General features: G+C 45.6%; 1 protein-coding gene across 1 annotated transcript in view; it reads right to left on the reverse strand.

Moving 5' to 3' along the window:
- KMT2A (lysine methyltransferase 2A) overlaps positions 1–12545 on the reverse strand; it is a 42106-nt gene that overhangs the window by 4651 nt on the left and 24910 nt on the right. The window contains exons 19-35 of the mRNA XM_068994700.1: positions 12166–12359; positions 11746–11852; positions 11464–11601; positions 10795–10953; positions 10387–10504; positions 10229–10307; positions 9818–9978; positions 8979–9164; positions 4060–8359; positions 3666–3746; positions 3079–3143; positions 2522–2692; positions 1922–1996; positions 1475–1649; positions 980–1087; positions 460–543; positions 3–132 (exon numbers count right to left, since the gene is read on the reverse strand). Coding sequence (XP_068850801.1) covers positions 3–132; positions 460–543; positions 980–1087; positions 1475–1649; positions 1922–1996; positions 2522–2692; positions 3079–3143; positions 3666–3746; positions 4060–8359; positions 8979–9164; positions 9818–9978; positions 10229–10307; positions 10387–10504; positions 10795–10953; positions 11464–11601; positions 11746–11852; positions 12166–12359 — 6331 coding nt within the window. The remainder of the gene's footprint in view (positions 1–2; positions 133–459; positions 544–979; positions 1088–1474; positions 1650–1921; positions 1997–2521; positions 2693–3078; positions 3144–3665; positions 3747–4059; positions 8360–8978; positions 9165–9817; positions 9979–10228; positions 10308–10386; positions 10505–10794; positions 10954–11463; positions 11602–11745; positions 11853–12165; positions 12360–12545) is intronic.

The following is a 12545-nucleotide window of genomic DNA, read 5'->3' on the forward strand; positions in this document are numbered from 1 at the left end:
ACCTTACTGTCGTAGTATTTCTCTCGTTTGTCAGTGAGGATGGAGCGAATGACATTGCCTGAATATTCTATCACCATCTCACCTGCATCGATGTTCCTTTTGCAGAACAGACCCCGGCCATGGATAGGAGACCTAAAATGCAACAAGAAAAGTGAATTATTTCAAACGAGACAAGCAAAATTCAAGAGCATCAGATTGCAAAGGCTGCAGAAAGCAGGCTATTTGTGACAAGGACCACCGTGGTACTGTTAACCCTTCTCTAAGGGAACACTAACAAGAACACCACCAGGTCACTCTGCCCACATCTGAGCTATTGCCAAGGTAAATCCAGGGAGAAGGAAGAAGGAAAAAGCCCCAAGCCTGCTTTTCCCCCTCAATTTTGCAGTCTGGCTTCACAGAAGGTTTCCAGTTTCCACCTTCCCCTATCCTATAGGCAATGGTACCAGAGCAAAACCTTACCTGTAGACACCAACTGCCTCCTTCGAGGTCTTCTTCAAGTGCCGGAAGCGCATGGGCATTGGCAGATCCATACTGGTTGCTCTCCTAGAACAAAGAGGCACTGCTAAGTGACGACCTGCATTTGAGACTCTGTGCCATCTATTAACTGGGGCACTTTCCAAGATGGAGTAATTTATACACTGTGACACTGCAGCCTACAGAGAACACAATCAAAATTAACGCAGTGTTTTCATACATATATATGTAAAAGGATCATTTCCTCCCTTTCCTCCTCAAATTCTCATCAGATTGTTTTGCATTAGCAAGGAAAAGAAGCATTTGAAGGCAAACTGGTCTGGCGGTCACCTTCAGCTGTCACCTCTCTTGTTATTGCAGGAGTCACCTCTATGTCTGGCAGTGCTTGGCAGCTTTCAAGGTTTAAACACCCCTCAAAGCACGCAACCCTTACCTGAGCCAAATCTGCTCGTTTTAACACCCCAACACTATTTTCCCCTTTGAACCTTTATGCCCTGCTGCGTACCGGGCTGATTTCAGCTGCACTTCTTCCTCTTCCTCGTCATGCGGGTTGTATTCTGGTGGCTGTCGGTGTTTAGAAGCCAAGAAATTAAACATATCAAATGCAGATTTCCTGCAATTTAGAGAGACCAAAGGGAGTTTGTTTTACTGTCTGAAAATAAACATGTGGTTGCCACAACAGTCTGATGTGTTTACTGCCTCACACCTTGCCTACTCTGTCCTCTCTTACAGCCCCTGCACATGAGGGTAGGCACAGCAGGTTCTGACAACCTCCTGTAATAGCCCCAGCCAGGAAAGCTTTGTTAAGCCAAGGGCCACAAAGTGGCACAGGAAAATGCACAGACTTCGAAGATGCCAAATGGTTGATTTTCATGTGCCAGCTGTTAACATTTAACTGAGAGCTTTAGTGCTGCTGAGATTTGTTGCTCCTGTCCTGCCACAGCATTAGTTACAGAGCCAAAGGGCTGTTAACCCCAATACCAACAAGCCTCACACTTGCCTCAGGTGGACTTCGGCCCGAGCAGAGCCATGTGGGTTCAAAGGAGGTTCATTGGCCTCCTCTGGCTTGTGAAATCTGAACTTGTAGTTGTGGCAGTGCTTCGCTCCATACAGTTGCTCAATCAGGAACACAACAGTATCATGGATAATCCCCAACATCCTCAAACCATTCACACCTGGAACAAGAAATAGAGCACAACAAACACTAACTATCAGTGCAGACTTAGAGCAGGAAGATATAGCAGCTTGTCACAAAGAGCTGGGACACCACACTGCTGTCACAGCAGCACTGTATTAGCTATTGCATTCTATGTGGGAGTTTCTAATCTTTGCATTGCGAATAAATTACCCTCCATAAAGCATGCAGCAGGTTAACTGGAACTATTAAGACTCTAAGACCCTCACAGAAAGATCTGTTTGCTCTCCTGCATTCAGCAGAGGGTGTTACCTGCAAAGGACAGCTGCTTCAGGCGGGCGTTTGAACGGGCCTCTTGCACCTTGTCAGTCAGCGACTTCCAGGCATCTGCAGCACACACACAGGTGACAAACGGTGACAGGGTATCCAAGTGCTGGGATACTCATATTTAAATAAACTAATTGGAGAATATGAAGTTTGCAACTTTCCACAGGCCATAAATTAAGATCCTTGGATCCAGTTGCTTTAATTCTCTTGAAAAGTCACATTGACTTAAGGGAAGGCAGGATATTCAGCAATTAAAAAGTCTGGACACCCACTACTCCACTGTGTGATCCACATTGCCTATTTCTTGACAAACTATGGTTCAACATCATTGGTCAATTGATAAAACAAAATGGGTCAGTGATATACATTCCACTGAATATATTATGTTGCAAAAAAAGAAGAAAAAGAATAGAATCCAGACATTATCAGGAACTAGGATTGTTCTAGGGCTGCAAAACAAGAGATTTCTCTTTCTCTCTTTTTAAAAATCTATAAATAAAGCAAATAAGAGGTCCTCAGAAGTAATAATTTTATTTCTAGTAAGGACAGGTAAAACCAGTACAACCAATACTGCACGGTTCTCACCTTCAATGCTTTCTGCGCAGATCTGAAAACCATCATCACTAGAGATCTCAAAAACCAAACCTTTTTTTGGTTTCTTCTCACCAAGACACTCTTTCCTCTTTTGTTCTTGCTGAAGCCAAAACATAAGAGGGGAGCTGAAAGTGCTCTCTTCCTCCTCGAGAGCTTTTGAGCCTAGAAAAGACAGAAGCCAGCATGAAGATGGGAATTGGAAAGAACAATGCTTTTTACACCTGGTGTTCCACGACTGAAAATAACTTACTGACTTGCCTTTTCACCAGCAAATCCAGCCAAGAAAAAAAATGCTACAGAGCGTTGCAGTAAGAATGTGAAATCTCAAGTGCTGAAATTCTCACAAACTAAAAACAGAGACAAAACTATTTGTCCAAGATCTACAAATAGCAAACAAATCTTTCCTCCCCTTATAGCAAGGGAACACAAACTAATAGCTCTGAGCCTTTTCCTGACAGAATGACTAACATAAAAATCAAATCTTCAAACATCACCTTCCCAGTCCTGGGAAATTCCAAGACTAGATTGTTTTTGAAGAAGTGACATACCTGCATTTTCTTGCTCATTTGTTGAGTTCTGTGTTGATTGAGGTTCTGGGACCACAGCTGGTTGCCTTGGGAGGGAAGGAGGAGAACATGGGGAAAAATAGCTAACAACCTGCCTCATTTCCTCACCGACCCTGAGCAGTAGTCCATGAAAACTTGAGAACTAGACAGATAAAAGAACCTTTTCCAGATCAAATGTTCTGACATCAGTTCAGTTGGAAATGAGCAAACAAAAGATTCTACTCAACAGCATTTCTGTTTGCAGCCTCTATCAGTCTGTGGGCAGCAGCCTAATTTCACACAGCCAGTGACCCACTCTCTGTGTCACCCCCACTCAGGAATAAGGTGTAGGCCAACACGCAGTCAGACACTGCTGAACGAGCATCTCCTCAGGGGGCACTGAGCTTCCCAGAACTACACACAGCTTAATGCAAAATGCTTCCATATTTCACCTAAATGTGACTGTACATTCCCCACTGAAATCTCCCCAGGCATTTTAACTAGGAATGCCAGACTTCCCGCATTCTCGATACAAATGCCCTTCAGCTCAAGCGAGCAGAATCACAGATAAAGGTCTGTTCATCTCTTACCCTGCAGACTGCCCACGTGGCTTCTGCAACAGCTGATCTACGCTGGCTGCATCCTGCGCATCTGCCTTCACAGCAGGAGTCCTGGAAGAAAAAGATTTGGGAACATTCAAAATATCTGCCAACCCGTGTGTGCCATGAATGAGACTGGAAAGCAGGAATGGATCCACTGCGGATTGCCATGACGGACTCGGCAGTTCTGCAGAATTGCACAAGTAGCAACAACAGTTCCTAAGATACAGAGAACCAGATCACACTTCCAGCACCGCATCAGAATCAAAAGTTGCACTTCACAATTTGCCTTGACTTGCACAACTTGCTGGAGAAACTAGTGCAAGATTCTCTCATACTGTTACAAAACACCTCAGGAATGAGCAAAACCAAACTCTCCTCTTACCCTGTAGCTGAGACTTGGGATACAGCAACAGCCCCTTTGTCAGGAACATGAGCTTCAGAAGAACCAGCCCACATGTGAGAAGTTTTGTGCTTCTTTCCATTCCCTTTGTCTAACAATGGCTGGATGCGTTTGATTTTTGGCTTCATTTTTGTGGCACCCAGCACAGAGCTACTCGCAGACTGCTGACCAGGTGATGGGGAGCCTCCTGGAGATGCCGAGCTGGCATGCATCACTGACGAGGAAGCCTTGCTTTGTTCGAGTCCGGTACTGTTTGGAACATCAACCAGCTGTGGAAAGCTTGACAACTGCGTCGTTGCCGGAACTGTGCTAAGGTCCAGCTGGGAGGATGAAACCCCGGTTTTGTTGGCTAAGAGCTGCGTCATGTGCTGAAGCTGGTATGAGCCTTCTGAGTCAGCAGAGGATGGAGCAACTGTCATGCCCATTGTCTGTGCTGAGGGTAGAACACATATGCTTGATGCAGCTGTCATGGCTGCCGTAGATGGAGTTTGAGATGCTCCCAGTTGTGAAAACATCCCGGAACTTGGCGGTAAAGTCATGTGCTGCTCCTGAAGACCAAGGCTTTGCTGACTAGCTTTGATCAGGAGGTTGCTTATCGAACCAAGGTCCCCCAATAATCCAGGGCTTGTTAACGTTACTGAACTTTGTCCCAAAACATGACCAGGAACTGACCCACCAGTACTAGGGGCTGCCGTGGCCTGCATGGACACAACATTCAGCACTGAGGAACTCGACGTTAGGCCTGATACAGGCCCTGCTGGAAGGTGACTGGCATCTGGACCAATAATGCTGGGAGATGTGCTGACTGCAGTAGTGGTCCCACCTTGCGGAAGCAAAGATGTTTGCTCAAAATACATGACCCCAGACTTTGACCTTTTGATAATATTGGGGACAGTTCTATGGGATGTTGAATTTGCAATGGTTCCCAAATCCAACGGGTGATTAGAAATCTGGGAAGGAGCAAAATTAATTAAGGTCATGTTGGAGACCATATCAGAAGGAGCTATAGCAGAAGGGGTTCCAGAAGGAGCCAGCTTCTTGTTCTTCCGTGACTGCAGACGAGATATGGGCCGTTTCTTGCCCAGGGCAGCAGCTGGTGTAGAAGCAGCAGTACCAAGGTCTGTCCTCTGACTAGCTTCAGACACTAAGAGCTGAGGATCAGGGGGTGGCTGCACCCCAATTAGAAGACCTGGTGAGGGACTGCTGATGTTTGGTGGGAAGCCTGTCTGAGTGGGTGTGGAGAAGGGATGTATATGCTGGTGATGGGACATGGGCAGGAGACCCTTGCTTGTGGGAGGGAATAATGACTGAGATGGGGGCAAGCTCGGATTTAATCCTGTGGTCAGTGTGAGCCCGCTCCCCATGGGCCCCAGAACTGAAGTGCTGGTTTCCATCACACTCTGCGCAGAACTAACAGAGGGTGTTAACTGTATCTTTTGGGTGACACCATTGGGAAGAGTTTGGAGGACATACAGGGGCTGCATGTTTTGATTGACAACCAGAAGTTTTTCTGCGGCTGGCTTGAGGTGGGGTGGTGTCGTTTGCACCGCAGCATTGGAGATCTGCGAGGGGCCAGGACTCTCTGTGGAGTTCGGCACATACTTCTGGCTCTGGAGGGGAACAGTGGGTGATACCGGCACCTGGATACCCGGAGTCCCGCTGTTTCTTGTTAAATCTTGGTTGCTGCCATGCCCTTGCTCGACAGGGCCACAGGCCGGGCTGGCTATATGCTCTGCATCTATGTGACCCTGGATGAAGTGATCGGGAGTCATGTGTCCTTCAGGGCTGGGGTCTACCCCTGGACTCAAGAGAGCTGCATCACCTTCCCCTGAGGCAGATTTTTCTGTGACTGTCACTCTCTTCTCTCCAGACTCTGTGGAAGGCAAAGCAAGCATTGACCTCTCTCCCGAGGAGGAAAGTGAAGACTCTGAGATGACGGCAAGCCTATTGTGATTTTGGCTGGGCACCGTAGGGCTGCGAGTGGTCAGAACAGAGAGATCAGAAGGAAGCTCCAGTGGCAATTCAAATTGCTCCTCTGCTGATATGGAGGAAGAGACACTGCTGTCCACTGGTTCGGTGGTGGGCAGCTGCTGGGAGAACACCTCAAACAAACCCATATCCTTGCCACGGTTGCTGTCAAGACCTAAACCTTCTCCAAGCGTCAGGAGTTCAGATGATGAGGACTCTGGGCTTTCTCCCAAAGCCTGCATAGATGGTGTGTTCTTCAGCACAAAGTCCATGATGTCAGAAGGGAGTATGTTCCCACAGTCATCACTGTTGTTATTGTCAGAGTCAGATTTCAGAAGTTCTGTGTTGAATGTGTCCAGTAAGTTCTTGTCAGCAGGTGTGCTTGCGTGAGCCCTGCGGCCCGTTTCCAGTGAGCTCAGCTGTGCTTCCAGAGAGTCCTGACTCTGCGCTTTAACCCTGCTCACAGGGTGGCAGTTATCCATCTTGGGGTCAGTTTTGTGGACAGTGGAGCTCTTGGTGACTTGCACTTTCTCACCAGCTTCTTCAGTTCTATCCAGCTTTAAGGTCTCTGTCCCATTCTCTTTGCCACTCCTTTTAGTTACCTGGCTGACTTTTCTGGTTGTTGCTGTGACACTTGTATCACTTTCAGTTCCATCATCCACACCATCTAGCTGTGAGATTTTTGGAAGATCACACTGCTCCTCCTCCCTGAATAAGCTATGGGATGTGAGCCTCTCCTCTGTGTTTGAGGAAACCACCGTCCTTGTAAAATTGTAGTAGTATAAGTCATCTTCATCTGATGTGCTCAAGTCATCTGCTCCATCCACTTGTCCTTCCGCAGACCGCTTCCCTCGCTTCTTGCCAGTTGAGTTACTGTAGAAGGGAATGTCTTCCTCTCCATAGGACCTCACACCATACAGAGGAGTCAATCCAAAGAACATATTGGATCTGGCCCGAGCACTTCTCCTTGGATACCTCCGCTTGTATGACCCTTCTTCTTGAGCTTTAGCGCCATCCTGGAGCATCAAGCTGTTATCTTGCATGGGCAAATTTTCGTATGTGTTATTCTGAGATTCCTGTGTTGGTGCTTCATTTGGACTTCCCTGAATTACAGGGTTCTCTTCCGGGCTTTCTGAAGCTGAGGAGGGCTCTGCCAGAGCAGCCAGGTCTGCCCCTGCAGACTGAGTTTCGGCATCACTTTCCAGCTGTGCATTTTTAGACTGGTTTTCACTTTCCATCTTGAGAGGAGTCAGAGTGACTTTAACAGTGCGTTTCCTGGGTGCCTGCGATTCCTTAGGGGCTGCTTCAACCTGCACTGCAGACCCTTTAGATGGCCCTTGTGAAGGTGGAGACTTCTCACCAGCCTTTTCAGCAGGAATATTATTACATAACCTCGGGCTAATTTGTTCAGTTGTCAAACCCTGATTGCCAAATTCTGGTTTCAGTTCATCACTGCCCACTGCTTGACCTGTCTCTGTAAGAGATTTCAGGGAATGCTTCTCTTTAAAACTGTCTTTCGTTAACTTTTTGCCTTTCTGACGCCTGTCCCTGGGGGCAGTAACTACCTGCTCACTTGCTGCAGGAGATCTATTGTTTACTCCAGCAGCCTTCAAGGCCTTTGCATCCATCTCATCAACCACAGTTGTTTTCTCTGGCTGTACAGGTTCCATGTGCTGATCTCTGTCTTTCCTTGGGCCTCTCTGATGTAAAGGTGGAAAGGGTATTGCTTCTTTGGAAGAAAATGATCCTGAACACTCTTGAAAGGTTCCTATTTTAACATTCATTTCTGCACCCAATGAACTTGTTGGCTGAGTGGACACTTTAGAGCTTCCTCCAGAAAGAAAAGTATGAGACGAATAATCTGTGTCCTTTGAGGTTTTCATCTTCTCTCCCTTAGAAGCCACACCTTTGGCTATTAAATCTGAACTGCTGGAATGTTTCCCTTCTGTAGATTGAGATGCATCCAGCTGGTAAGTTTTATTTCCAGTTGTAGCCACTGTTTTCTGAGAGCCTGAACTGGTAGAGCAACTTTGAACTGGAGCGCTTGGAGGACCTGTGCACACTGACCCCACAAAGCGGTCAGTACTTTTGGCAGTCGGTTCATATTCTGAAGAGGCCCCCATGCTGGAAACTGAAGACACACTGTGCCTGGAGTAAGTGTTCCCAGCTCGTGTAGGGGAAATCATCCGGAGTTTTGATTGTTGCTGTGACAAAGAAGAGGTGCTGTGTCTCCGAGAACCAATGCTCTTAAGTCCTGAGGACAGCAAAGGATCTCCTACTGTCACTATTTCATGGGTCACCGGGGTAGGACTTCCTGAGAAACAAAGGCAAGACAGACTGTTAGGTGATTTTAAACCTTCACAATCAATGCACATCCAATTCCTCCATACAAAACACAAGAAATTAAAACCCAGCAAAAGTTTTCGGCCAAACAACGCCAACACGGTGTTGATACTTTTGGGTAGGTGTTAAAAACCTGATACCATCAACCAGGATCCAGCAAGTTTGTATCTCAGGGTTTGCTATCTCAACTTCAGATGTGTATGTTCAACATCAGTTTGAAAGAAAACATTAGTCAGAAACAGCTGCTGAATTACAATACCAGATTTCCAATTCTCTCTGGAAAAATACTGACTGAAATATTAAGTCCCTAACTGGTATCACAGGGCTTTTGGCTCACTACTACTATATGGCCCAAATGCTGCCTCTTTTTCATCCCAAGGGAATGTTTGTTTCAGTTGTGCATTTCTCGGCAGGCCATCTCTACTGTGTAATGTTAGAACTTTCCCCTCCTCAAACTATTACCATTTCACTGCTTTCTCTAGAAACAGTAAACTAAACACCCCATTCTGAAAGAAGCCAAGAAAGACAGGAACTAAACCAAAAATATTTCCAAAACAAACTTCAATCAAAATCAGCAGGACTAGAAATACCTGCAGAGGGTAACGGCCTAGAGCCAGGAGACCTCTGTGCGGATGGGTAACTTGGCGCCCTGATCCTGGGACCCTTTGAGACCACTGGATAGTAACAGGAACTCGAAGTCTGAGAATGCAAGGGACGATCTGGTGATACTGGGTTTACAATTTCAGGTGCATTTCGGATGTCTTTTGGTAGAATTTCTGTTGTTGAAAAAAAGAGAAACAACAGTATAAGCCATCACTGAACGCTAAAAAGCTATGATCTGATAAAGTATATACTATTACCATGTTCCACTTGGAGAATCAGGGTATTTGTCAAATAAACACGAAGTCAAAGATCTGACATCAGATAATGTCTGGTTTCTTCTTGTAAGAACATTTTCAAATACTTGTAGTAATTGCTCAGCTTACACATGAAATTCCACCATGTATTTATAGAGTTTAAGATTCTGTGTTAACAATGACGACGACTATAAACATTTAAAAAATCTTTCACAGCTTTACCCTTGGATACAAGGAAGCAATTTGGAAATACAGAAGCACAATATAACTATTCAACATTGTATTGAACAACTCCCGTATTACAGACCAACACCAACACTCCAAATACAGTTTGAAATTTTAGATCACTAGAAAATTCTCTGAGTTGTAGACTAGAAATCATCCCTGTAGCAGTGTTCGTTTGGCTCAAGTTTTCAAAGTTAGCAGTAAATCCAGGAACTTAAAGTCTTAAGATGCTGTAACATGGAAGCCTGAATTGGATTCTAGACCAAATTGAAGAGATTTGGTTTAGGAGATGCACTATGGCAATACCATACAGAGAATATACTTCTATGAAGTCCTTAAAAGATTACCTGAAAGGGGAACTGGGCTATGGGCAATTGTTCTATTATCATCATGTTCTACAGTGCTGTTGATGTCAGGTTCTACGACTGGAGGTCGGCACTCCATGATTTTGCAGGTATACACACAGCGCTTCCTGGCATCCGTTGTGCTCCAGTACACCCTGGAGCACCTGGAAGATAATTCAAACAAACCAATTTACTCAACAGCTGAGTAAACCTCATTTCTGTTTTAAATTTTCCATTTCTCAAAACTACACTGGCCAAAGCCCTCCTGGCAGAATGCACTGCACACCCAGCTTAATCAGAGATTCCTCAGAAGTGTAGGAAAAGCTACAGTCAATTTTCCTATATGTTACTTCAGTACTTGTTTGACATGAAATATAATGAAAGACATCAACTCTTGAAACAGCTTATACTCACTGATAGCCAATGGGAAACAACTTATCTTCACAGTCTGAGAGGTCATTCAGAATTCCTAAGCAGTCTATCGTCATTGAACCTGAGCAGAGAGAGGAACAGTTCTGTGAACCAGATTCCAGCACCAAAGGTGGATCAAGTATCCAGAGACTAGATCATACCAATCATCATGTGGATGTTCTCTGGTTCCAAGCCACTAAGAAATTTTCTTCTCAAACTGATCCCTTCAAAGTCCACAAAAACTCTCCTAAGAACTTCAAACCCATTCTCAGGAACCACCTGGAACAAGAACCAACAAAACCACTTGTTAATTAAAGGAACCACCACATGTATGGTACGCAGTTTGTCCTAACTGATCCTCAGTTTGGTCTTTTGGTTTTTGAACTACCACACAGCACCACTTGCCAAACTTCTCTGGGCCAGTTGTATTAGTGACTTCTTTTTAAGAGCACTGTGGTCCAGCCCTTGTTAGCAAGAAACACATTCAACACTAACTTCTAAAAAGTGTTCATAGTTACAGGCTAACCCCACCTTCAGAGTGTGAGGCAGAGAGTGAAGAAAAATCTTACCTCTCCTTTGATCAAGTCACGATGCCTCTGGCAGTAAACTTTCTTATCGTCCAGAAAGACACAGTTCTTGGCTCGTGAGCACATGAAATGATAGTTACTGGTACAGGAAGTGAGGCAGCAGCCTACTGTGGCACCTGACTTCTGGCAGAACTCACACCGCTGCAAAAACAAAAACCAAAAAATTAATCCCTTCTAAAACCAGACCACCATTGCTATTGTCAGTTGGGTTTTTTTTGGCACAGACAGTTGTTAAGAGTAATGCCTGATCTCCCGCTTCATTGCCACTCCGTTTCACTACAGTGACTCACACACACAAGCGAGACATGGAGGAGGAGGTGGTGAGAGGAAGAAGGATCCCTCACATGGAACAACTTTTTCATTTGTGGACTGGTTCTTCCAGGCCTTTCCCAAACTTTCCTGCTTGTGCTTCATATCCAATCCTCACACTTGCAAGCTTCACTTGGTCTCCACAATATTTCTGAACCGAGCAAGGATAAAATAACTTTCCAAATACCTTCAGTCAGTTCTATTATATATAGTGTTAAACAAAAACTGCAAGGAAAGGACAAGAGAAGAACAAATGCACACAAGGCATCTTTTAGCTGGGCTCCCATCTTGTGATTCTAAATCAGCGTGAAGTTTAACAAAGTGTTCTTTGCTTCTACCCACCAGCTGCTTTCCCCGGATCACAGCCATGTGCACGTTTTTCAGAGAACCATCATCATCTTCAAACACTTCTGCTGACCACAAAGCACAGTTCACATGTGTCCATTCGTTTTGGCCAATATAGAGAAGACGTCCAGCATCCTGAAGAATAGAAGGAAACGTTCTTTTCAGATGCTCTAGAAGACACAACTATTCACAAAACCCATCCAGTCTAACCCACAGCACCAAATCTACAGCACTGCTTAAATGGGCTCCTAGAGAGACGGGCATGGGGCAGATACTCACGTTAGCACTGTCATCACCATATTTCAGGCACAACGCACACTGCCTGTTGTCTTCCACATCCGGAGGTGGGTTCAGTTCAGGACTATCCTCTCTACTTCCGTCAGAGCCTTAGAGTTAAAAGAAAGAACAGTATTTTTTCTTGAAATTCAGGGAGGCAAAAATTCATTTGGAGGGATTGTCAGTAAGTGAACATGGTAGGAGAGTTTTCAATAGCCAGCTTGGAAAGCAAAGCAGATGTCAGCCTCTGCAGAACCTTCATTCCGGGGGAAAAGAGGTGGGTGCAAAAGCATTCCTGGGTCCAAGTTTGGCTCAGAAACATCTCATATGTTACTGCCTCTGAATGATTTCAGGTCACAGAGGTCTCCAAGACAGCTGCATTTCTGGGTTTGTGACTGGCAATCTTGACATTGGTTCTCTTACCAGAGATGGGAGGTGTAGGAGGATGTAGAGGAGTTGGTGAATCTGGCTCTCCAGGCCCTTTGAGTTTTGGAGCTGGAATGATTTTCTTCATCAGAGGGGGCTGTTCAGTGCGGTTGTTCTCTTCACGCTCCTGCCACTGAGCATAATTATGGTCGAGCGACGGGGGCAGCACCGCATTCGGTAACATACCACTGCTGAGATGCAGCAAGGAGTCAGTGTCACACCTGGCTGCACCAGAGGACCTTATGCCCTGCCTACCAGGGCCTGCCTACCTGACGTCCGCCCCCCAGCATCAACTCCATTAATTACCCACATGCCCCCCCCACCAGTCACATCTTAAGGTTAGTGATGTGGCTGTCGGCTTCTTTGAAGGGTAACAG

The sequence above is a fragment of the Aphelocoma coerulescens genome, chromosome 24, assembly GCF_041296385.1.
Source record: "Aphelocoma coerulescens isolate FSJ_1873_10779 chromosome 24, UR_Acoe_1.0, whole genome shotgun sequence".
Lineage (NCBI taxonomy): Eukaryota > Metazoa > Chordata > Aves > Passeriformes > Corvidae > Aphelocoma > Aphelocoma coerulescens.